This window comes from Rhinolophus sinicus, linkage group LG01 (assembly GCF_036562045.2).
Source record: "Rhinolophus sinicus isolate RSC01 linkage group LG01, ASM3656204v1, whole genome shotgun sequence".
Taxonomy (NCBI): Eukaryota; Metazoa; Chordata; class Mammalia; order Chiroptera; family Rhinolophidae; genus Rhinolophus; species Rhinolophus sinicus.
In genome coordinates, this window is record NC_133751.1 from 47,277,649 (window position 1) to 47,303,272 (window position 25,624).

Here is a 25,624-nt window from a genome sequence, read left to right on the forward strand (position 1 = left end):
CTGGAACACAAAAAATACTCAATATCTCTGAAAGGCAACTTTTTCATGTCTTATATCCTTCCTTTATTCATTAGGCAAAATGGTGCTACTCTATCTCTGAGGCCTGTGAATTCAAGTGGAGAATATACATCAGGGCAGTATATTAGGGTACCCTCCTGGTTAGTGGGTTTAGGGCTTCCAGCTTAGTTTCAAACCATTTCCGTAAAAACAACTTTGGCTGTAACTATTTTATTTTACTATGTTGCACCTAACATTCAAACTTATCAACGCGAGTAGTATATTTCCAAATTGAACTTGTGTGGTTGACGGTGAAGATTAACTTTTGCCAGTCAACCTAATTTCAGCAACTACCTTTGTCATGTGATGGTCTTTGAGCCAATTTATTCAACAGACAGTAATCGAGCAGATGGGTCTAGTCTGTTCCACTGATAGAATTTTCTATGCTTATTTCGAGATCAAATGGCCTTGATTGCTGTAGCTTTATAATAAACCTTGAAATCAGGTATTATTAGCCTTCCAACTTTGTTCTTCTTTAACATTCTTTTGGTTTCTCCCTTCTGACTCCCTAATTCCTTCTCTTATGCTTTAAATTAGCCAATAGAGAGTGAACCTGAAAAACCCTACACACTCTGAGACAGGTTAGTTAGCACGTTGTTAGGGTGGTCCCTGGTGGAATAAACAAAAGGCAGCCATATTCTGGAATGTCTCCTTCACTCCAGGACAAAGATATAAGAATGCGCCTTGAGGTTAATAAATTATCTCATAAATCCCTTTTGGCCAAAAAGAGCAGATCTGATAGATAGGAATGAGTTCATTAATCCCTTTAGGGTGGGCAAACAGGACAGATCTGATAGATGAATTCCATTAGAAGACACCAGCTCCCTTCTCCAAGCAGACAAGGGAAGATATAAAAGTAAGAGCTTTAGACTCAGTCACTGGGCACCCCATTCAGGATTCCCTTCCCGATAGGGAGCTGTAACCCTTTACTTTTAATAAACGATCCTCTTTTACAACTCTCACCTCTCCTTGGTCCATGCTTCCATTCTTCTCTTTCACGAGACACGATCCCGGCACACTCATGGAGAAATATTCCTACGTGGACTCTACCCTCAGACCCTAATAACAGCAAAGCCCCATGTCTGCTACTCTCTGTCGCTGTCTCTGATGGCCTCACTGTATGGCCCTCGTGTGTGCCATGTACCCTCCAGGACCTGTGAGTAATAAACTTTGTTCCTCGAAGTTCCCCCATGGTTTCTTGCTGAAGTGTGTCCTGCAATTATAATAAGAACCACAAGGACTGGCCAGTCACAAAATTGGCCCCACAGCACTGGTGGGGTAAATGTCTGTGGGGGCTCACCATGAGGAACACAACCTGGGCAAGTGCCTCAGGTATTCCTAGCCTGTAGCATCACTATCAAGAGAATGAGACCAACACAGCAGAGGGGGAACACAATTCAGCCCGCAACTATTATCTGTCTCATTAAATGTTCTGTGTACACTTCAGAAGAGTGTGTGTTTTCTTCTGTTGTTCTATAAATGTTAATTAGGTTAAATTGGTTGATAATAATCAAATATTCTATATTCTTACTGATTTTCTTTTGTTTTATCCATTCTTGCAAGAAAGGAGTTGAAATATCTGACTATAATTGTGAATTTGACTATTTTTTCCTTGCAGTTCTGTTTTTGCATTGTGTATTCCAAAGTTCTGTTATTGATGTGTAAGCATTTAGAATTGATATGTCCTCTTCATGGATTAACCACTTTATCATTATAAAATAATCTTTATTCTTGGTTATATTCTTTGTTCTGAGACCCACTGTGTTTTACAATAACATAGTCATTCTGGTTTTCTTTTGAATAGTGGTCTATCTTTCTCCATCCTTTAAATCTATTTGTGTCTTTATACTTTGAGTGTATTTCTTGTAGGCCATAGGGTAATTTTTTTGTTATTAAATATCCAATTTAACAATCAATCCTTTTTTTGCATTTAAAAAAAAGATTTTTACTAAAATATAGCTAACAGAACAATATTTATTAGTTTCAGGTATACACAATCACTCCTTTTTAATTGGTGTGTTTAGACCTAATATTGATATGATTATGTTTATATCTAGTGTGTTGGCAATTGTTTTCTATTGTTCCTCTGTTCATGGTTTCATTTCTCCTCTTTCTTTGCCAACTCTTGGATTACTTGTCTTTAAAATTCTATTTTATCTCATTTGTTGGTTTATTAGTTATAACTCTGTCATGTTATTTTAGTGTTTGCGTTAGAGTTTATAGTATATATCTTTAAGGTATCACAGTGCACTTTCAAATGATATTATACCACTTCATATATCAGAACCTACAACACTACACTTCAATGTCTTCCCGCCTGGCCCCTGTTCTATTGCATGCATTTTAATTCTGCACATTATAAACTCCGTAACATATTGTTACTATTTTTTTATTTAAACAGTCAATTATATTTTAAAGAGACATAAATAATAAGGGAAAAATTGTTTATACTCATGTGATTACCGTTTCTGGCAGTATTCAGTCCTTTGTGTAGAACCTTGGGTTTTTTGTTGCTATAGTTACCCTAGGCACACCACACATTTCAGATTCCTCAAGTGTTGTTTGTGTTTAGGATATGAACTTGCTTGTCCACATGTTTTTCTCAATCTCTGCTCCACCCTCAGCTTGAAGTCTTCCCTGCTGTGTCAGAAAGTCTCTCCATGCACCAGTAGCTCTCCCAGCTACCAGTATCCATTGTTACTCAGTAGTAGTCAATGCTTATTAGTTAGCCTGGAGGTGGTTAGGGGCTGAGGGGTGAGGTGTTTTGTCAAGAATACCCCTCAGTCGTGCAGGTACTATATCCCTGGGTTTTTCAGGGTGTGACCTTCAAAGTGTTTCTGTCTCTTCCCCCGCAGTAGTTTTGGGCCCAGCACATAGCCCACCCCTCCCCCACGATCAGAGGTTTGGTTTTTAGTCTGCTATCTTTCCCCAGCTGTGTTAGATTTACCAGACTCTAAGGGTGTTAAGTGTTCATTGCCCTTCCCTCAGCAGTCGGTTCTGCTTTTGTTCTTTAGGAGAGATGGGGCACTGGGATCTGAGCATGTTTCAGACCTTTCCTGTAGCAACTGGTATTCCCCTCCACCAGGTCTGTGCCAGGAAGGAAGCTCCCTCAAGATTTACACTAATCTTCTTTGAGAGCTCATTGAGATCATTGGAGAAAAGTCTGCAAGTGGATGCAAATTTCCTTTACACCTGTGGTCCCCAGGGTTTCTACTTTCTCTTGCAAGCCCACCCACACTGGGCCATGAACAATTTTACCTGAATTCTCCCTGACAGTGTTTACCAGCACCTGTCCCAGGTAAGCAAGTGCTGGTGTCCCTTCTCTCTTTGTAGGTGTCTGTTTTTCTTTAGATTTCAGGTTAGATGTTGCCTTGTGAACTCAGCTTTCTCATGAGTTCAAGTGTTGTGAATTTGCATATTTTCCAGATCTTTTTTTTATCTTGCAAGTGTGGGGATAGTACTCTTTCTAGATTTCTACTTCTCAAGCAGAAGATATTTTTAACAGCTGCATAGAGTTCCATTGTATGTCAGTACAATACTTTATTAACCAGCTTTTAATTATTTAATATTATATTTGTTATCTACTGTTGCTTAACAAATGACCCCCAAACTTAGCAGCTTAAAACAACGAACGTTTATTATATCTCATGATCCTCTGGTAATGAATTCAAAAGCAGCTTAGCTGGCTTCTTCTGGCTCCGGTCTCTCATGAGGTTTCAGCCAAGACATCAGGTGGAGCTAAAGCCATCTGTAGGCTTGACTGGGCTGGAGAATCTACTTTCAAGGTGGTTCATTCACATGGCTGTCAGAAAAAGTCTTCACTTCCTGCCACATGGGTCATAGGGCTCCTTCAGTGTCTTCTCAACGTGGTAGCCGGCTTCTTCCTCAGTGAGTAATCTAAAAGAGAGAATGAGATAGAAGCCAAAAATGTTTTTTATAACCCAGTCTTGAAACTCTGTTACCATCACTTCTACCACATTCTATTTATTGTGTTTCCCTGGAAATAAGACCTAGCAGGACAACAGCTCTAATGCATCTTTTGGAGCAAAAATTAATATAAGACCTGGTCTTATATTATATAAGACTTGGTATTATTATATTATATTATATTATATTATATTATATTATATTATATTACAGGACCAGGTCTTATATAAGACTGGGTCTTATATTATAGTAAAATAAGACCAGGTCTTATATTAATTTTTGCTCCAAGAGTCATATTAGAGCTGATTGTCCGGCTAGGTCTTATTTTCAGGGAAACACGGTATTAGAATCACTACTACAGCCCACGCTCAAAGGGAGGAGTGTCAATATGGGGTACATTTTAACACTAACACAGACATTTAGGTAGTTCCACATCTCCCATCACTTGTTTTCCTAGTAAAAGTAATGTTAAAATGAACACGTATGTGTGTGTGTTTGTGTGTGTGTGTGTGTGTGTGTCTGTGTGCATTCATTTGTATGAGTATATCATTAAATTCCTAGAAGTGGAATTGCCAGATAAAATATACATATTTTACATTTTGATTGCCATTGCAAATTGTTTCCCAAAATTCTAGTACTAATTTAGTCTCACCAATAGTGATTTTGGCTTTCCTATAACCTCTCCAACACTGGATATTATCAAAGTTTTAAATATTGGACTGTCTGATCATGAAAAATGAATCTCACTGTTTTGCTTCTTTTTTTTTATTTATTAGATTTTGAATTTATTTTCCTGTGCATATTCATGTACTTTGCCCATTTCTTTTTCTATCATTGTTATTGATTTGTAAAGTCTCTTTATATACCAAGGAAATAGTCTTTGCCATATGTTTTGAAAATGTATTTATGATTTGACTGTTTGTTCTTTTATATTTTTTTCTACATATAAGTTTTTGCCTCTAACATACCCTAATTTTCTTCTGTAGCTTCTGGTTATAGTTTCTGCCTGGAAAGATTTCACCCTATTCAAAACTATTTTTCACATGTTTTGACTTTCATGATTCCTTTAAGTCACATAGTTGAATAATATGAATCATTTTAAGGTCTGAGGTAAATTTTTTCTTTCCACATTGCTACCACTTTCACACATAATTTATCCTTTTCCATTGTTCAGAACTAATTTGAAATGCCTCTATTCATACTCTGAATTTTGAGATGTATTTGGGTCCATTACAAGATTTTTACACTTTGTTCTTCTTGTGGTTGTTTATTCTCACAGTACAGTAAGTCCTCACTGAACATCAGAGTCAGGTTCTTGGAAACTGTGACTTTCAGCAAAATGGTGTATAATGAAACCAATTTACCATAGGCTATTGATAGAAACAAGAGTTAAGTTCCTACAGCATATTTCTGGTCACAAAAACATCACCAAACTTCTGAACAAAGACCCCAAGCACCTCTAATGTTAAACATTAAAATAAATGTTAGCTATACAGACATTTAAGAAAGATTAATAAAAACAAGTGAGAGAATTATTTCCTAACCCGCTTCTTCCATTTCAGTGTCATGGAGGGCTGGAACCCATCCCTGCAGGTCAGGATGCAAGAACCAGCCGTGGACAGGAAGCCCTTCCATTGCAGGGCACACTCACCCACAGTCACTCAGACAGGGACAACTGAGGCCTGCATCTTCACCTCACATGTACATCTTTGGGATGTAGGAGGAAACCCATGCAGACATGGGGAGAACATGCAAACTCCAACCAAACAGTGGCCCTGGCCAGGAATTGATTTTTTTTTCTTCTCATCAATGAAACAACATTGAATGAAACAACACTATTTGAGGATCTGATATATGTGTTCCCTGGCAAATTAAAATATGACATAAATTTATGATTTTTTGCTACTTTAATAGTCATATTTGAAAGTTTATCCATAAAAACCACTAGCAGATTAAAGATGCAGTTAATAAATGTGTTATAGAGACTCAGTGAAATAATGTTTAATAAAGCTTTCTTATCTCATCTGACTATAAAATTGGAACTTAAGAGGTACTTCATACATGTTGAAAGAGCAAGCAAACGCTAGTGTGGTAATTAGCATCCTGGCCTACGAGTCGGAAGACCTGGTTTCTAGTCCCTGCTTGGACACATGTTGGCTGGGTGACATTGACACAGTAATAAAGTTGTAGCTGGGCAGTGGCCTCCTAGCTACTTTCCCAATCCCTTTTGTAGCTTGTTGGGGCCATTCAACAAAGGTGTTGTGTGCCATCTGCAGGTGGGCCTTCAAACATTATACATGCAATCTTCCAAGTTCTTTCTGCTTCCTGCGAGCTGGAAATCGGACATTCTGAGACCTGCTTCTGACTTTGTAGATACGGACAATATTCCAGGGGATGGTGGAAAAACTAGAAGGAAGGAACCTGGGACCCCAAATGAATACATGGAGCCAAGCAGCCTGCATATCCAAATCAGGGCTGTTTCATGAGACAGAAATATTCTTGAAGTCACTATATTGTTGGCACTCTTTGTTACAGCAGCTCATCCCTTCCCTTTACCAACCCAGAAGGGATATTACATTCCAAAAAGAAAAGGGTTCTGTGATCAAATAAGCTTGGGAGATGATGAGCTTAACAAAAGCATGCAGACTTCCTTCTGCAAGAGTTCTCATATCCTTTAACCTACTAATTGGGATCAACCAAGGGAGGAATAGAATATGTGGAATTTTAAAAATGTATTTATAATTAGATAATTTTGTTATTGTGGGATTAACTCACTGAACCCTTACACTCTTCTGGCTATTCTGCAGAATATACTCTGGGAAATGCTGGTTTAGAGGATCTCTGATTTTTCTAATTATTTCCCAATGCGTGGCTGGTGTTTAGTATGGACTCAGATTCCTGCCAGATTTTACAGATCCAGGGCTGGTTTTAGCCAAGACACTTTCATTTGGGGCTACGGCATTCGCACTTCTCAGCAACCTGTTGAACTCTGAGTCCCTCTAGTGGGCAACAGGCTACATTGTAAAGCCATGAATGATTTGAACAACTTGGAAAAGAAGGCTGGAGGGTTTTATCTGATGGTTTTAGATTCTTTTCCATTTACTCAGATGGAAAGATGACACAAATTTCACTCACAGAAGAGCCACCTTTCCCCTCTCTGTTTTTAAGGAGTTGAAAAAATTGACAACTATTCCTGAGTGAGCTGTGTGTCCAGGCCCTGCGGCAGGGGACACAGTGTCTTCTGGGGGGCCTGTGTATCTGGCATGGCTTTATGAGAGTTATTCCATGGTTCCTGTCCCATACCACAGTCTACTATGAACTCAGAAGAAGTCTGATTTCCCAAACCTAGCTTTCTCCCAGAGGACACCTGCAGGCAGAGTAAGCAGTGTGGGGCTTGGGCAAGGAAGCTGGAATGGAAGGTCAGAGTGGACCATCCTGTAGTACCTGATGGTGGCATCTGGGAACACTAGCCATGATGACTGGTATTGAAATGGCTCCTCTGGTCACCCACCTGTGATGTGAGGTTTGTGGAGAGGGTTGTCCTGCAAGGCTTTAGAGATCTGGGAACTTTGCACTCAGCCAGCACCATCAAGTGTGGCCATTTCAAAGATTCAGAAAACAACTGAAGTCCAAAAGATTGAGGAAGCTGGGCTGTTTCTGTAACGAGTGGCTGGCTAGTCAATGGTCAAAAGTGCTTCAGAGGATCCAAGTGATGTGTTTTCTGACTATTTAATAATCAGAATCCTGAAGATTCTGCTGTCCAGCTCTAGTTCTTATGTATTCTCATTGAGAAATGTATATATTGTGATTGATAATTGGAGAGACCAAAACAGAGAACTTTGCTCAGCAACCCATATTCAAGACTGACTGTATGAATATGTGTTATAAAAAGTGTGACCAGGGGCGGCCTGATGGCTCAGTTGGTTAGAGCACGAGCTCTGAACAACAAGGTTGCCGGTTCAATTCCCACATGGGATGGTGGGCTGCGCCCCCTGCAACTAAGATTGAAAACAGCGACTAGACTTGGAGTTGAGCTGCACCTTCCACAACTAGATTGAAGGACAATGACTTGGAGATGATGGGCCCTGGAGAAACACACTGTTCCACAATATTCCCCAATAAAACTTAAAAAAAAAAAAAAAGTGTGACCTAAGGCCAGAGGAAGGGAGAGGGACACAAGGAAAATGACATTTCCAGTAGCTGCAGTTTTCCATTTTCCCAACAGTCTCATCACACCCCTTCACAGACCCCACTACCAGCTGGCAGTGCCTGCTCCTCAGAGGGCTAACCTCAGCCATGGGGGACACCTCCAACCTCTTCCCTTTGTTCCCTCAGCCCTCCAGGTGGATAGCTGCTTCCTGCTGTTAAAATCTGCATGATATTTCATTGTTGGTTTTGTTTTCCTTTTAAAGTCTCCAATAGCTGAATAACAGTTATTTATATTAAATTCTCTCTGTCAAAATAACTAGTATGGTATCTCTCTCTAGATTGGATCCTGAATGATAGAATAAGTAATTCTAAACTAAATAATTCTGAAAATAAATATGTCTGGAAAATAAAATAAGTAAAAATACAGAAGGGAAAAAATTCAGAAAATAAAATGCTCAAAAATTAATAACTCTGAAAATAAAATAATTTAAATCAAATTTTAAAAAAACCAAATGACTAATAAAATGTAACAGTAAACAACCCAGAACCTAAGAGAACCAAAGTAAACAACTGAACATAAGTAACTCTAAAACTAATAACTAGGAGAAAACCCTTAAAATAACTGAAAATATCTTACTCTAAAACTAAATAACTCAAAAATATGCAAAACATCTAGTGAGTTTTTAGTAGTCAAATAAACTTTTAAAACAAACAACTAAAACCTCCAATAACTAAAAAGAGAATAACTATGAAAATAAATAACTCAGATATTAATCATTGGAAAGATAATTAAAAATAAATAATTCTATAGCTAATTAATTTGGAAATATATAACTCAAAACAAAAGTTATAAATAAGTAACTAAAAATGAATTAACTCGAAAATTAATCTTTAAAATAAATATAAACAGGTAACTTTAAAGCTACGAAATTAAATAAAACTAAAAATTAACTAATAAAACTTAAAAAATAGCTGAAATTGATTAAAAAATGAATAAATCTAAACGTAAATATCTCAGAAGTTACGTTGTAACCAGCCCCCTCTGAAAGGAAACAATCCTGGAACAAAGTACCACATGCACCACAAGCAGGTTCTCGTGGGGATTAGGGGAGAGGAGTGGGGCGGGGAGAGGGGGGGCACTCGTCCACCCCTGTCGGGTGTGAGCCGGTTCTCCCCCCAACCCCCGCCCCCAGGAGAAACTTGGCAACGTCTGGAGGCATTTTTGATCATAACAATTTGGGAAAGTGGGTGGGGGTAGAGGCCAGGGTTGCTGCTAAACAACGCACAGGACAGCACTCACCTCAACTATCTGGCCCCAAACTCAAGTGCCGACACTGAGAAACCCTGGGCTGAGCCCTCCAGGCACGTGTGGGGCAGTTGGAAGTTACCACCCCTCTTCCTCCCCCCCCACCCCCATGCAGAGGGGTGAGACTGGACCGCTCCTGAGTCTCCAAGAAGGCGTCCCGTTGCTGACCTCTGCCTAAGGGTGGGCACCGCCTCTGCTAGCAGCAGCCTCCCCCCACCCGCAATGAGGATGACTTGGGGCCGGGAAGCGCTGTTGTGTGGATGGAGTGTCAGTTCCCGGAGGAGGGGTCCTCAGGCACCCTTCCCTCCTCCGCACTGCTTTTGTCGGGAAACTAGTCGTCTCCCCCGCAGGGGCCAAGCCAGTGGACACCCTAACGCTCTCCTCAGTTTGTTCTGTTGCCCTGAGATTCCAAGAACAAAGTCAGAGCAGCACTGGCTAACACATCGGCTTACTTTTCTTTCCTCTTTCACACTCACGTGTCCTTCTCATCACCACCGTCTTTTCCTCCCTGGATGCGTTCTCCCGCTTCCAGGACAGGCTTGGCGGAACACGTTTCATAACTGTCGTCCAGCTGGAAAAGTCTGGAGAGCTGGAAGGGGACGGACAGTGATGCACCGTCAGCGTCAGCAGAGCCGGGTGCCCCCCAAGGTGATTCCCTGGGTGGGGCCGCCCCCGCTCTCCTAGGAGGCCGCTCAGGGTCCCAGTGGGAGCCCCTCATCACGGCCCCAAGCCAGCGCATTGCTAAGCAGACGGTGATATGAGCCATGCGGGCTGGCAGGGTCTGAGCCACTTTGCAGATGCAGTGATATCAGCGTCCTGGATTAGGCCAGGTCCTGAAGGGTAAGAATCATGAACAGGAGGGAGAGAGGGCTGGAGAGAGGCAGAGGAGGCAGGGGAAGCTCATGAACTGGAAGGAGAGAGAATATGAAAGAGGTAAAAAGGAAACAAATTACAGTCAGAGTGCTGCTCTCCTCCATATCTTCTGCCCCTTCACAGTCGTCAAAGGTTTCCATGGAGATAAACTCCCTGCTGGAGCAGCCTTGGGAAAGAAGGGAAGAGTTTGGGGGTCTGTGGGGGACGGGTTGGGAGGAGGGGTCCTGCTGCCAATGACAGGATGTTCCCAGGCACCCATGATCCCATCTCTAACTCCTACTCTCCCGACTTCTTTATCTGGGTGGGTGTGTGGTCTCCAGGTTCCCTTTTCCAACTGCAATTCTGTAACTGTGACTGAGAAGACGTGTTCACATGGCGTTCCCAGTCCTGTCTTGTGTCCTCCAAGAAAGTGCTGTCTTTTTGTGGTCGATGACCTTCATCTTCCCTCCTCCTTCCTCTCCCTCCTTCCCCACCTCTTGTCTTCTTGCCTCCAGTGCTCTCCCCTGATTCCTGCCCATTTCTCTTCTCCTTGGCAGCCTCTGCCAAATGTTGCTGAGCTCCCCATGGGAAATACAGAGAGACCAGTAAGTACATCCCGCCTCTCTCTCCATTGAATGGATTAATTAACCAGTCAGACACCACTGTGCACCTGTTATGTGCCCAGGCTCTTCCACACTGTGGGGAACAGCACACCCCCCCCCAAATACTGAGGCTGCTCTGTGCCTGGGGGGGAGGGGTCAGGACAACCGTGTAAGGGCCTTGGCCTGTTTTACAAATGAGGAAACTTAGATGAGAAAGGACTAGTCACTCGGCCAAGTTCCCTTGGCCTGTAAGCACTGCAGCTGGACTCTGTACCATCCCTGCTCTTTACCCCACTCTCTAAAGAGACGCCGTCTCTGCCCCACGCTGCTCAGGAAGCAGGTCAGGGAGGCAGCGGAAAGATCCCACACGGCAGCCCAGGCAGATGCTCAGCCCTCCCTTGGGAATCTGAGTGCTGGAGAGTTTCTGTTCAATGAGAAATCAGGGGGAAGGGGCAGGGGATATAGGGAGGGAGGGCATTCCAGGCTGAGGAAAGACTGAAGACAGGGAGCAGAAGGAGCCTACGGCTGGGGGTGCGGTGGGGGCTCAGATATCTTTGGGAATAGGCAGCAAGCAAGTGGGAGGTCCCCAACCTGCTGCTCAGAGCACATACCCGCTCCCACCCCCAGCTTCCTTCTAGGGCGGGGCCCTGCCCAGAGCAGGTCAGTGGGGGCTGTGCAGGCAGCCAGACGTCCCCTTCCAGTCAGCCTTCAGAAACCCGCCTGTCACCTGAGGTTTCCAGGCAGCTGGACAGTCCTCTCAGATTAAATGAAGCAAAGCCTGGTTTAATTCCTGGTGCCAGGACTTGGTAGGGATGAGGCAGGAAGGGCAGAGGAGAAACTGGCTCAGGGAGATGCCTCCCACCACCGTCCTCCAAGTGTGACTCAGAGGTATTCGAGGTGACCCCCAGAGACCCCTCTTTAGGGTAGTCATCCAACCTGGGCCCCTGCATTGGGAGCAGACAGTGAGGATGAGGAATGGTGGTCCTGCCGAAAGGCTGTAGGGAAGGATCGGAGCAGCCCTGTCCTGGACCACCCCCTGCGAACACAAGGGGTTGTGTCATCTGGGTCCGCAGCCTCAGGTCCCCAGATAATGCTGGTGCCAGGGACCCCGAGCCACCTGCTGGGAGGCTGGGGTGGGGCCCTGACCTCCATCAGCTGTAGAACACCCACAGCCTGGGGTGGGAAGGGCTGGGAAGCAACAGGGAACTGAAGGACCTGACAAGTTTCAGGCACTCCGCAGTGCAACTGAAGGGAGATGCACATTTTACATCCCAACACAGTGTACACACTTAAGTGCATTTATAAAATTAAAAGTTATGCACCAATATTACCCTTATAGTGTGTGACGTCATCTATTATTTTGTTCTGTTCTATTTTATTGTTCTGTTGTGTTACTTTCTATTCTGTCCTACTCTGGGAGATCGAGGAGGAGAGGGGCTGTAGGAGGTGGTGGGGTCACCCACAGTTACCTCACCAGACCCTTTGAGGGAGCGTTTCTCCTGAGACAAACTGCAGCTGCTGTGCGTGTGCCCTCAGGTGTCTCCCCCTGGGCCCTGGGTGGCAGAGACAGTGCCCTATTCATCTAGTACTCCCATGGGCCCTGGAAGAAACCAGAATTCTTAGAACCAGCAAACCTTGGAGAACGTCCCTCAGTCAAGCCCCTGGTTTTATAGGGGAGGAAAATGTAGCTCACAGGCTGCCATTTACTGTACCTTTGTCATGTCCACATTTAATCCCTTCCTCTTGGATTCACTGGCCATGGGTTCTGTGATCCCAAGTCTTAGGTATTGTCTTAGGTACCATGGAGGTGACAGCACTGAGGGAACCCCAGAATCTTGGACTCAGGCTCTGGTACCATGTTTCCCCGAAAATAAGACCGGGTCTTATATTGATTTTTGCTCCAAAAGACACATTAGGGCGTATTCTCAGGGGATGCCTTATTTTTTCATGTACAACAATCTACATTTATTCAAATACAGTCATGTCATCTTCTTCTGGAACATCGTCATAACGTATTTAATGCTCTGTCTTAACTGGGGCTTATTTTCGGTGAAACATGGTAGGTTACAGGCACATGAATGAACAAATGAGGCCCACTGCCGGTGGCAGGAGCAGGGGCTTTGTGGTCAGTCAGGCCTGAGTGCAGTTCTGACTTTGCCAATCACTCACTAGCTGTGTGATCTTGGATAAACCACTGACCCTCTCTGAATATCAGTTTCCTTGTCTCTAAAATGGGGGTAATATTTATTTTGCAGTGTTGATGTTAGCAAAAGTGCTTATAAACTAAAATGTCTGGTACATCATAGAACTTTAACAAATGATACCTATTATGATTATTATTAATAGTAATTATAATGACACTGAACAGAAGTTCTCAGAACAGCTCTGGGCATTTCAAGTGTGCTGTTATTACTCACATTTGGGGGAGATTTGTCTGCCATTGTCTTCATCTTCATAAATATCTGGAGGAGGAAATAAATTATAAAGGTAATAAATGAACGGCTTTAAAAGGAAATACAGAGCACACAAACACACACACACACACACACACACACACACACACACATCAGAAAAAACAAACCAAAACCTAGGCCCGTGACAAATATTCAATTTGAATACAGCAATATATTAACTGATGGTTTCATTCTTGGAAAATGAACAGAATAGTACCTCAAGGTCCAGCAGTGAGTTGGGAAGATATACCCTGAGTCTCTGGGCACGCCCAGCCCATGTACCAGAATAAGCATAACGTGGTGGAGAAGGACAAGAGGAATGGGAAAGGTGGGCCATGAAAATACATGCTCCTAAGGACTGGGGTGTGGCCTCTTTGCCTCCAGGGGACGATCTTTATACCTCACGTCACATAAATTCTAAATGGTTTGGAGAATTTAGTTTTAGCACTTACTGTTTAGAATTCTAATCTTTTATTTTGCTTAAAATATCGAACGAAACTTATTAACAAGTGAACTCATTCGTGAGTTTAAATTATCCTCATCAGAATGCCTGTTTTGGACAAATTGCAGACTTTGAAGATGAAGTCATGGCATTTCCCGCGCCATGCACTAGATGGCACAAAGGGACCACAGTGGAGCCTGCCGGTTCAGAGGCAGCTCTCACCCCATAGATTTCAAATGGGCAAACTATTTTTATTTTCTTTCAAACTAGATTTTTCTCTACTCTTTACAATTATGCAAAAACTTTTTAAGGACCATCTCTACCACATGAACTAAAGTACATAATTTTCACGTGGGGGCGGGGGTGGATGGGTGGAGAGCTGCCTTCAAGTAAATGCCTAAGCCCCTGGAGGAACAAACGTGGGGAACTAGTTGCTAAAGATAATAAGCTAACACTAGCCTAGATCATCTCACTGAATCCTCACAGGCAGACTTTACAGTATTACCTTTTGTACAATAAACGATGAAAAGAACGTAAGCACAAAGAGGTTAAGTAATTCATCCCAAGAGATGGAGCTGGATTTGAGCTGGGGTCCGTAAGCCTTCAGCGCTTGAACCCTTAACTGTCAGTGCTGTGCTGCTCACCAAGCTTCTTCCCTGCCTTCTAGGAGGTAACTCAAGGGGTCACTTTCTGCCTAATCCCTCCCAGGAGCTCTCCAGAGCTCACAAAGGAGCAATCTCCAGGATGTTTTCATGGGTAGTAGGCTGGGTTAGCGTCATTTGCTTGCTGGCCCAGAGTATAAACTTGTACATTAGGTTGGTCTATATCTGAAGTGTCCATTTCCTTTGCAAACCTGTCTTTGGCCCAGAGAAAGGGAAGCACTCCTAAACATCATTCAATTAATTGTTTTCAGAGTCTACATATTCTCATGACACTTTTTTTTTTAAAGTGCATTTTCTTAAGTCGTCAAAGTCCTTGCCCGCTTCTAGGGGAGTCTGAGCTGGCTGTCTTCGTGGCTAGAAACTGGGGTCAAAGTGGCTAGGAACTTGGGTCAAAGGAATTTCACAACTGGGAAACCATCTTGTAGCTCAGCAACCAGCTGCTTTCAAATGTTCCGGGTTGGAACAGGCCCACCGTTGGGTAGTAGATGTAAAGGACAAGCTATGTGCCTAGTTGGGTTCAGTCAAAGCCTTGCCCATTTCAATCAGAGATTTAAAGGGAATTTTTCAATACGACTGAAATGTAAAGCCCCCCAAACTGTTTGTGTAGTATAGCTCCAAATTTTTTTAAAGTATGCATTTCTATAACAAAAAGTCTGGGTAAAATATTTACAGTGGTTATCTTGTTTATGTATGATTTGCATTTTATTTCTATATATTCTACATTTTTTATAATCTACATATGTATTCTCTTTATAATCAGAAAAGGAAACTTCAAATAGTTAAAACCAATTGGTCAGATATCTAAAATAACCCACAACTTCACCAGAGACGACTGTTTGCTAGAACTCATTTTCTTCATCATAAGAGGGCATGAAATAATTTTGAATAACAAAAAAGTAATAAGAAAAATAATGAAAGTAACTACATTATCTAAGTCTAAAAGGAAATCCCACAAAAACCAGCAAGCAATCCTAAGTACTACATTGGATGGTTCACAGGTATTAAAGCAGTCCTGCCACCCCCAAGACCCTGAGGGACCAGATAAAGGACCCACAGTTAGACTTGTAAGGATGGGTGTGGGGAGAGGGAAGGTGGAGGGGAGGGGAGAGGGGGAGCTGTGGCTCTCCAGGGTTAGCAGACAGGTTCTTCCTCTGATACCTTTGTGGCAGAATGGTTATTCACATTTTATGTATGTTTAAATGGCCAGGGCTTTGCCAGTCAGGGACAAAACTGAATTCAGAATTCAAAATTTTCAGCACAATCCAAGAGGCTAAAATACTATGCACTTCACTCCTTTATGTTAACCAACAGCACTGGAATAAATAGCATACTCATCAGTTCTGTGAGAGCCATCATGAAATCGCCCGGGCTCTGTGCAGAATTCCCACCTTCCCACCTTCTCCCACCCCGGCCTTATTGCCACTGGCACCAGGAATCCTATCACGTGGTCATTTGACCAGCAGGCAAAGAAAGCAGTTGCCACCCTAGAGGAACTGATCACGCTGAGGGGTCAGGCTGTTACTAAATAGAGGCAGAGAGGAAGGTGTCGGGCGCTCTGGTGACTCATGGGACATTTCCCAATACTCCCATGCCCACTTGTAATTGTAAATGGGCAAGTAAAAGAGCAATAGCCAGACAAGAGTCTGGGACGCCTACTACGCACGCCACCAGCAGGACTGCCGGATGAGGAGGAGGGGGATCTAGAACTAGTGGGAGGGACATGGTGACTTAAAGGTACAACCCAAGGACCCACGGCAGTAGCACAGACACAGATTCAAGTTAAGTGTGATTCTTACTATGTCTCCTGGCGGAAATGTCCTTGTTGGGAACCAATACCTCTAGACCCACTGAGACTAAAATTGGGGACAGGGAGTATGATAATGAATAAGGTCACAACTCATTTGACCTCTTGGCTCCCAGATTCATATAATTCTGCCTACCAGGGGGCACGGTGCCATAAAAATGGCCATGGGTTTAAGGTACATACTACATCCTGAAGGTTAGTACCCTAACCTCACAGTGTCCTGTCCAAAACTGCTGCTCATTCAAGAGGCTACTCTGCAGCTCTGTCAGGCTGGCCGCTCCCGAATGGGGTGGTGTAAGGTAGGATCGGTGGGCTGATTCTGTAATTATACATCCATGGCTGAGTCTCTCGATCAAAGCAATGTTCTGTGGTTGACGAGACACTAAGTGAATCCTCCAATAATGATGCTGACTGAGGCACTGTGAGCAGCAAAGGCACACGTGTCAACCCCGCTCAGGATGAATCACTGTATTTTCCAGCATGGAGGGGGTCTCATGAAATCAACCATTCTCAAGGGATGGCATCCAGCTGGGGCTCAGCATCGGTCTCATGCTGGCAGGTTGGAGGGTCAACACTGGTAGTAGCTAGATCAGGCCCGATGGCAGGGAGCCCGTGCTGCTGGACCCACGCACAGCCTCCTGTTCTGCGCCCAAGGCTTCTTCACATATGAGTCCATTGTGCAGACACTGGGGTCCCGAGGAGGAAGCTGGCTGGCACCTGGTAACATCACCCAGTCGGCTTGGTAGTTTGGTAGCTGTTCTGCAGTGGTGGACACTAACGCATGATACAAAGATCCTCACATTTTGAGGTCATGTCCATAAAACTATGTGCCTCTTCCCCAGTCCAATTGTGTAACTGGTGCTAGTTATTGTCCTAAAAGGGGTTGGGAGGGGAGGTGAGGATATATCCTGAGAAGGGTAAGCATTCTCTTGTATGTCTCATTTCAGCCTTCTGCATAATCCTGAGAGGCGGGGAGAAGAAAGGTCTATCTCCAACCAGGAGGAATGGGTCGTTTCTGCCAGCCCAGCAGGGTGGGGGGCAAGGGCATGTACCCAGATTCCTCATCGCAAGTTTTAGGGTCCCGTTTCTTCTTTATCAAGGCCTGCCTTTCCTACTCATCTTCTGGCATTAGGACCCCAAAATGATCAGGCGCAGACTTGCCTCAGCAGAGATTTCATCCTTCTCTCAAGTCCTGCCCTCTGCTGTAGGAGGGGAGGGGCCAGACATTGGCAATGAGGCCGCCTGAGTCTCACACTGTGTCTGCCATGTGTCCATCATAATATACAGAATAGTTTCACTGCCCTAAAAGTCTCCTGTGTGCCATCTATTCATCCCCCACCCCCCACCCCAAACCCCTGGCAACCACTGATCTTTTTGCTATCTCCATAGTTTTGCCTTTTCCAGAATGTCATATAGATGGAATCATACAGTATGTAGCCTTTTTAAAACTGGCTTCTTTTACTTGGCAATATGCATTTAAGTTTCCTCCATGTCTTTTTGTGACTTGACAGCTCATTTCTTTTCGTTGCTGAATAACATCCCATTATGTAGATATACCATCGTTTGCAACTCATTTGAGTAAATATGAAGGAGTATGATTGCTGGACTTATATGGCAAAACTATCTCCAGCTTCATATGAAGCCGCCAAACTGTACCATTTTAAATTTCCACCAGCAATGAATGAGAGTTCCTGTTGCTCCATATACTCACCAGCATTTGGTATTTCCAGTGTACTGCACTAGTCTTCACAACATAACTGAGGTTTTTCTGTTTTGTTTTGTTTTAGGTTTGGCCAATCTTCTAAAGCGTTGACTGGTTTTGTGAACCTAACTAGTGAAAAAGTCTCCAAACTCACATCGACATGACAGTCATTCCCTCTCTTTCTGTCTCCTGAAACCAGCCTGCTTTCCGCATGTGTGTGCACACAGATACACACAGACATCTATGTACACAGTCTATAACCAAGCATAGATGAGGACACACAACTAAATATTACCCATTCTTCTGCTCACCTCACTCCTTTGGGTTTGATGACCTTAATTTAGCAGGATAAAGACAGGAGGAAAAAAAGAAAGGCACCTGGACAATCCACATCCTTAGGTTTTGGGTGAAGGAGGAGTTATAACTCTATTAATTGGCTCATGTCTGCAAGTTTGTAGATTGTGCCAATGTTAACCCTTTTGTCCTCAAGCAAAGAGCCACGTAAAGGTCTCTTTAAGTGATCCTTGGCCCAGGAAAAAAGGAGTTGAATGCCTCAAGAACAAAACATACTTTATGACTAGACAAGGTTGATAGGCTCAATTTTCTAATAGTCCTTCATAATCCGGAGAGTCTCCTGTTAAATAAATAACCTACAAGGTTGAGAATGGAATTCTTAACACATGCTTTACTCATCTGTAGGGCCCCAGCTGAAAGAGGGGCCCAGGGGTCTTCTTTTCGTTTTGAGTTTTTCAAAATAGAAAAGGAAACTGGGATATGACTTCAGCAGAGATAGTATTGGGGAATAAAGCCAATTGTTTAGGAAATGAAAAGGTGACTTTAGCTTTTCTTTAAAAAGTTTTCCACAAGCCAATAGAAAGTCTCCATGGAAAACAAAACATAAACATGTCATACCTCCCAGATACCTCCCAGAGTCGGCTACAATCCACAGAGGGACAGGCCTTATCATGCAAAGAAAATTTAGGAACCAAATTCTATGAACTCTCACCAGCCAAGATCGTTCTCAGGCCTCACTTCTCCTGGTCTGTACTAAGAAGAAAATAGGTGATGTTTTGTTTTCCAAATACAAAATTATGTAACAAACATATACATCCTGATTGAGAACCACTGCTTTATCAAATGGCATTGCTATTAATATTTGTTAACTAAGACTGAACATCTAATTTCTTAATTCTGTGACCACCTTCCTGTTAATTAGCCATTTCATGATTCGCAGAGTTGAGGGGCTAGAAGTCTGATGAAAAAACATACATTAGTTAGCCTTGCCCGGCAGTAGAAGGTGGGGTCTGCGTAGCTTTCGTCAATGACTTTTTGTGCTTTGTAGGTGCTCAATAAATATATTCATATTTTGAACTGAAACTCCTTCCAGAGGCCTTTTCTAAATAAGTTATATGCCCGAATACATACTTCATGTCCCACCAAATTGATCACATCATAGTCCAAAACCAAAATCTCAACTACTAAATAACTTCCCAAGAGTTTGATTGTGGGCAAAAGCATAAAGTAGAAAATCTTTTGGAAAAGATTATGTTTAATTTAAATAGGTGAGGAAAGAAAAGACGACAACAAAAAAACAGCACATTCAATGCCCCATAAATATATAAAACAGAAAAACGTTTCCACACTTGTTTTTCTTTTTGAGCCCATACCCAATTCTGCCCACCAGAAACCTGACACAGAAAGAAATTAGGGGTGAAGCCTTGTGGGGAAGCACCTAGATGAATTGCTGCTAACCTTTCCTGACAGGAGCCACCCGTAAATCTTGGATAGAGCAAGAAGTAAGGTGCCACCACCCAGTGTCTTTATTCCCAAGAAGCCATTTTGGCAATACTCTTATCCCTACACTCATTTCCTTAAGAGGTCAACTTTTCTTTCCAAAGAGGGAGTCACTTCTCAGTGTGAAATATTTGCCCTTCATTTAAATTTTGGCCTAATTAGATCTATGCAAATGAATAGCAGGAAATCAATTGTATGCCTTTCTTCTCAGTCACACAATCAAGGCAGGGCTGAGACTCAGGCATGTCTTCCTCTGCTTCTAAGCTGCGGGTATCAACCATTGCTTCCATGCCCCACTCGCCCACTGGATCCTACCTTTAACCCCACATGTGCTGGGGACTGGATCTTCCTTCCTCCTCCTCCTCCTCCTCCTCCTCCTCCTCCTCCTCCTGTGGTACTGGTAGCTCTTCCCATATTTTCAATCCAGGATGCAAATTGCACGTTCTTGCCTTTGCTTTAGAGAACTACACATGAACATTGAACCATTGGGAAACATGGCACATGCATTCCTCCACCAGCTGGAGTGGTGCTGACTTACACCTGTTCTCTTGGTCTGAAGTCTCAAGGACCTCCTTCATCCTCCTTCGTTACTTTAGTCTGATACCTGCCCTGGCTCTGTGCACAGCGTTCAACAAGGGAACGTTCAAGGGCACTGCTTGCTGGATTAGATTATACAGTTAACATCTAACTGGCTGCAAGTCTTAAAGCAGGAGAGGTCAGGAGGAGGAATCCACTTTGATCTTCTTGAAAGCTGTTCCATTGGCTCCGGATAGTTTGCTCCTTCCCTTTTCCCTGTCCTGAAATGCCAACTATCATATAACTCTTTTGGCTTAGATTAGCTCAGCAAATAAACACTTGTTGGGCATTGGAGGTCAGGGATGAAAAAAGTGCGCCTCGAGCTAAACCTCATCAGAGTAGCTTGCCAGCCTGATAGGATTATTCAATGAGTTCTTTTACTTGTTTGTTCACTGAGCACCTACAAGTATATGAGTGCCAGGCCCTTGTATAAAATGAGGCCCAAGGGAAGCTCAGACTAGTACAACTTTCATGCCCTGGAGGAATTCATGGTCTGGGAGGGAGAAAAACTTAACCACATCATAAAATTATAAGGCAGCATGTTAAATGCTACACAAGAATGCTCCATAAGAGTGTGGGTGCAGAGGGGAAGGAGAGGGACTCAGCTGTCTACCACAGCCCTCAGCCCTTCCCACCTTTACCATTTCTCTGTTTGAGGGCCTGGGGTGCCTCCATTAGGATCAGGCCAAATAAGCCAGAACAACTATGCAGGGTCCTGTGCCTGAACTGGATCATAGTCTACAAGTTCATTCAACAAGCATTTATTAAGTACTCCCCGAGTGCCTCGCGCAAAGACAGGAATTACAGACTAAGTGGGCAGGAGCACCAGTGAGAATTAACAGATAAGGAGGAATGAGGAACAGAGGAAGAACCATCAGGGACTTCCAAATGGAGTGAGGGAAGCTGAATGAATTTACATCAGAGGGTCTATTTGTCTACCCTGCAAACTAGGAGGTAGGGCAACAGAAAATAGCAGTGGAGTTGGTTCTCACATGAAAGCTCAAGAAAATAGCCAGAAACAAGGGTAATTCAGGGAGGTTTCAAAATGGCAACATTTTGACTCAACTGGCAACACAGCAAGCAAGCATGAGGAAAGATATCCTAAGCTGGCAGTGGGGTCCGGCAACTAATGTTTTTTTTTTAATTGGAAATCCCTTATAATAAGCTGAGTGTTATAAATATCAATAAGTAAAATCACATAGAATCAGTATGGACTATCTGCAATATTTGACACTTTAAAAAAGAATCAGTATACACCTAGTGCTTTTCAAACTGTGGATTCCCTTGGCTTAAAATTAAAAAAGAAAAATCAGCACTCTCAAATGTAAGCCAATTTGAACTGATTTTATGTATTGATTTTTCACACATATGTACCCATAGAGAGAATACTATAAAAATACATGAAAGTGTGGAGACCTGAGTCTTACTGTCTTAAGTCATTCAGGGAGCATTTCAGCAGTCATGGCTCACCTGGCCCTGGCGTCCTCCCCCACTTCTTGGCCCATCTTGCTGCGTTCCCTGTGTGCCTCGACCCTGGGACCCTCCCAATTTCCACAGTTCATTCCATTAATATTGAACTAAGGAATAAATAATATACCCATCAAGCACTCACATTTTCTACCTGAGCCCCAATTATCTGACTTGGTGAGGGAAAGATCCGTTATTTCAGAGACAGTGTGAAGAATCACATTCTTTGTTCGGGTGTTGTCCCCGCTATGAGAATGACACCAGGTATCAACCTCCAGTGGCTCCCCACTGCTCACACCAGCATACAAGCCAAACTCCCCAGCCTAATACATATTTGAGACCTACCTCCCCTCTCTAACCTCATTTACTTTCACTCGATCCATGAACCTCTCAAGCAAGGCTCCAGATCATCACTGAACATACTCACGTGGAGGCAACTCGGTGACTTTCAATGGTCTCTGGATCCACCCTTTATTACCCATGTGAATGGCATGAGTTGCCCAGTTGCAAGGATGGGGCTGCAGCCTTCCTTTCCCAGCCCGTGACCTGACTGTCTGCCAGGGCTGGGGCTCTGTCATGTAGCCCACACACTGCACTGAGCTGTCCCTGCAAAGCTGCCTGGCACCAGAGCCTGATCTTTCCCCCAGTCTCCCTAGGCCTCCTGGTCACAGGTGATCAGGCCACAAATGAAGAGGTTGTCCCCAAATCACAGTGCCTGCCTCCTGCCTTGACTTGTCACACTGCTGTGTCCCACCCATCAGGTTCCACTACTCTTCCCTGCCCACGCCCTCCCTGACTCTGTAACTCCCTCTGGGCACAAGGCTATCTCCACATACCTCAGGGGCTGCCAGCATCCTTCCTGTCGCCTTAGAGGCCCATGTGGCGGGGGTCCCTGGATGCCTCTACCAGAGCGCACAGAGTTATTACGCCCAGCAATCCCGGGTTGAAGGTGGTATAGGGAGGAGTTGGAATGAACTGTGGTGATAATGTTGTATGTGTCAGAGCTTTGTAAAGTGCTGGACAGATGTAAGGTCCTGGTATTCCTGATCTTAGAAGCTTTGAAACCTCGCTTCCCTCTTGCCTGAAGCCCCTGCGTCTGTTCTGCCCCTGGAGTCTCCTCTTCTCTCAGGGCCCAGTCCAAGGCCCCTGCTCCTGCTCACGCACACAGGGCACTGTGGGGCCCTCTGAATTCCTAGAGCCCGTGTCGCTGCCATCACTTGCAGTGACATTTCATCAGCCCCTGCTGGGTGAGTCAGGCTCAGGAGACCCAGTTCTGCTGCCAAAAGGTTGTGTGAAATTGACCTTCGGTTTGCTTGTATGAAAAAGGAAGGGGCCGGGGCCACACCTCTGAGCCTGTCTTTCAGTTGAGTGGGGCTTTTTTAACCCAATCTAAACTATATGTCAGGTTCTGGTGCTGCTTCTTCTCTAGATTTGCACACTAGGGAGCACAGTGCTAGGAATTGAGGAGGATCTGAGAAAAGTGTTCTTCAGTTGTAAACTGAATAAATATCACATCCTCCTAACACACGTGTCTTTTTCTTCAGGGCAGAGCAGGGGGATTCAGTTAAAATCTAAATTGTAGATTAAGCTTAATATCGTTAAGATGTCAGTTATTACCAAATTGCTCTACAGATTTTACGCAATCCCAGTGAAAATACCAGCAAGCATTGTTTCTTTTTTAAGAAATTGACAAGCTGATTCTAAAACACACATAGAAATGTAAAGGATATAGAATAGTCAAAACAACATTTAAAAGAAAAAAATTGGAGGACTCCAATGATCTGATTTTAAGACTTATTATAAAGCTACAGTGTTCAAGATAGGAAGGTACTAATGTCAAGGTAGATACAGATCAATGGAACAGAACAGAGCAGCCACAAATGTTAGGTTGGTGCAAAAGTCATTGCGGTGTTTGCAATTATTTTTAACCTTTTAAACCGCAATGACTTTTGCACCAACCTAATATATGCATTTATATAAACAGTCAAATGGAGAACTGGCAGTGGGACAACTAGACATCAATAAGCAATAAACTAAACTTTGATCCACGCTTCACACCCTATACCCAAAACAAAACAAAATGAAACCTCCAAATGGATGAGAGTTTTAAATGTAAATCTTAAGCTATAAAACAATAGCATTTCTAAGAGAAAACATAGGAGAAATATTTGTGACCATTAGACAAAGATTTCTTAGACACAACACCGACCCATACATTTTTAAAAATTGGATTTCATCAAAATTAAAATCTGCTCTTCAAAAGATACTATTAAGAGAATGAAAAGATAAGCCACACAATGAAAGAAAATATATCTAATAAAGGACTTGTATCTAGGAGATATATATATATATATATATATATATATATATATATATATATATATATATATACACATATATACATACACACATGTATATATATAAACATATATATCTATACATTCTCAAAACTCAATAATAAGAAAACAATGAGCAAAATATTTGAATGGCCACTTCACCAAAGAAGATATATAGATGGCAAAGAAGTACATGGAAATATGCTCAACCATAGTCACCATGGAAAAGCAAGTTAAAACCTCAACGACAACCCAGTATATACACCTATTAGAAGACTTAACGGTAAAAAGACTGACAATACCAAGTGTTGGTGAGGATGTGGAGCAAGTGAAACTTTCATATGCTCTGTGGGAATATAAAAAAATAGTTCAGCAATAATTTAAAAAGTTAAACATGCACCTGCCATATGATCTAACCATTGCTCTCTTAGGTATCTACCCAAGAGAAATGAAAACATATGTCTACAAGAAGATTTGTACTTGAATAGTCATAGCAGTATTATTCAAAATTGCCCAAAAGGGTAGAAACCAACCAAAGGTTCATTAATAGGTAAATGGATAAATAAATTGGGTATATCCAAACATTGGAATACTACAAAGTAATTACAAGAAATGTACTATTGTTACACTAAGCAACATGAAAGAATCTCACAATAAGTATGTAGAGTAAAAGAAACCTGCTGTATGATTCTCCTTATGGAATTCTAGAAAATTCAACCTAATTGATAGTGACAGAAAGAAGATCAGAGATCACCTGGAAAGCAGTGAGGGAGGGGGTGAGGGAGGAGCAAGAGGAAAGTAACTAAAAAGGGGCACAAGGAAACTTTCTGGTGTGACATATGCATTCATTATCTTGCTTATACTGATGCTTTCAGAGGTGTGTACATATATCAAAACATCAAGTTGTATACTTTAAATATGTTTGTTATGCCAATAAAGCTTCTATATTATTTATGAAAAATATAATTTACATAAAATTATATAAAATAAATTTTACACTATACCTCAATAGAGCTTTTAAAAGTAGTAGTTTAAGGCTTCTGCCTAGAAAATTTAATAAGCTAAATATTCCCAGGCATTAACTCTCACTATTCCAATTCCACAGTTCTAGGGTAGGACCCAGAAATCTACATTTGTAACAAGCCCTCCAAGCAATTCTCATGCAGGTAGTCCCTAAACCACCATTTGTGAAACACTGGTCTAGGGAGTAAGGATTTCTAGAACAATCTTGTGACTAGAATATTGTTTCTGGGGAAAACAAGTAACTTTTTCTCCTAGGGTGGTTACAATTTTCTGTTTTCTGCTTCCCAAGCACTCATACTCAACTACCATAAAATATATTTAGCATAGTATTAATAGTTCAAAAGCAAAAATAAATGATAGTGTTTTCCCACATTACCTTTATGTAAATTAAAATCAATTACATAATCTTGTTACTATTTCCTAGCAGAGGCCTACAGTTTAAATCAAGAGCTATCTCACTTTGTCATGACGG

General features: G+C 42.6%; 1 protein-coding gene across 13 annotated transcripts in view; it reads right to left on the minus strand.

The window, feature by feature from the left end:
• Positions 1 to 3,676: 3,676 nt before the first annotated feature.
• The window catches only part of MCF2L2 (MCF.2 cell line derived transforming sequence-like 2), a 209,650-nt gene continuing 187,702 nt past the window's right edge, over positions 3,677 to 25,624 (minus strand). For 6 of the 13 annotated variants that reach the window (XM_074328532.1, XM_074328533.1, XM_019735799.2 and 3 more), the window contains 4 exons: positions 13,311 to 13,355; positions 10,393 to 10,478; positions 9,892 to 10,028; positions 3,677 to 3,937 (listed from right to left, as the gene is read on the minus strand). In XM_074328532.1, coding sequence (XP_074184633.1) covers positions 9,912 to 10,028; positions 10,393 to 10,478; positions 13,311 to 13,355 — 248 coding nt within the window. In that variant the 3' untranslated portion in view covers positions 3,677 to 3,937; positions 9,892 to 9,911. Of the gene's footprint in view, positions 3,955 to 9,891; positions 10,029 to 10,392; positions 10,479 to 13,310; positions 13,356 to 25,624 lie in introns of all 13 variants that reach the window. The other 7 variants (XM_019735800.2, XM_074328529.1, XM_074328516.1 and 4 more) reach the window with 6 other exon arrangements.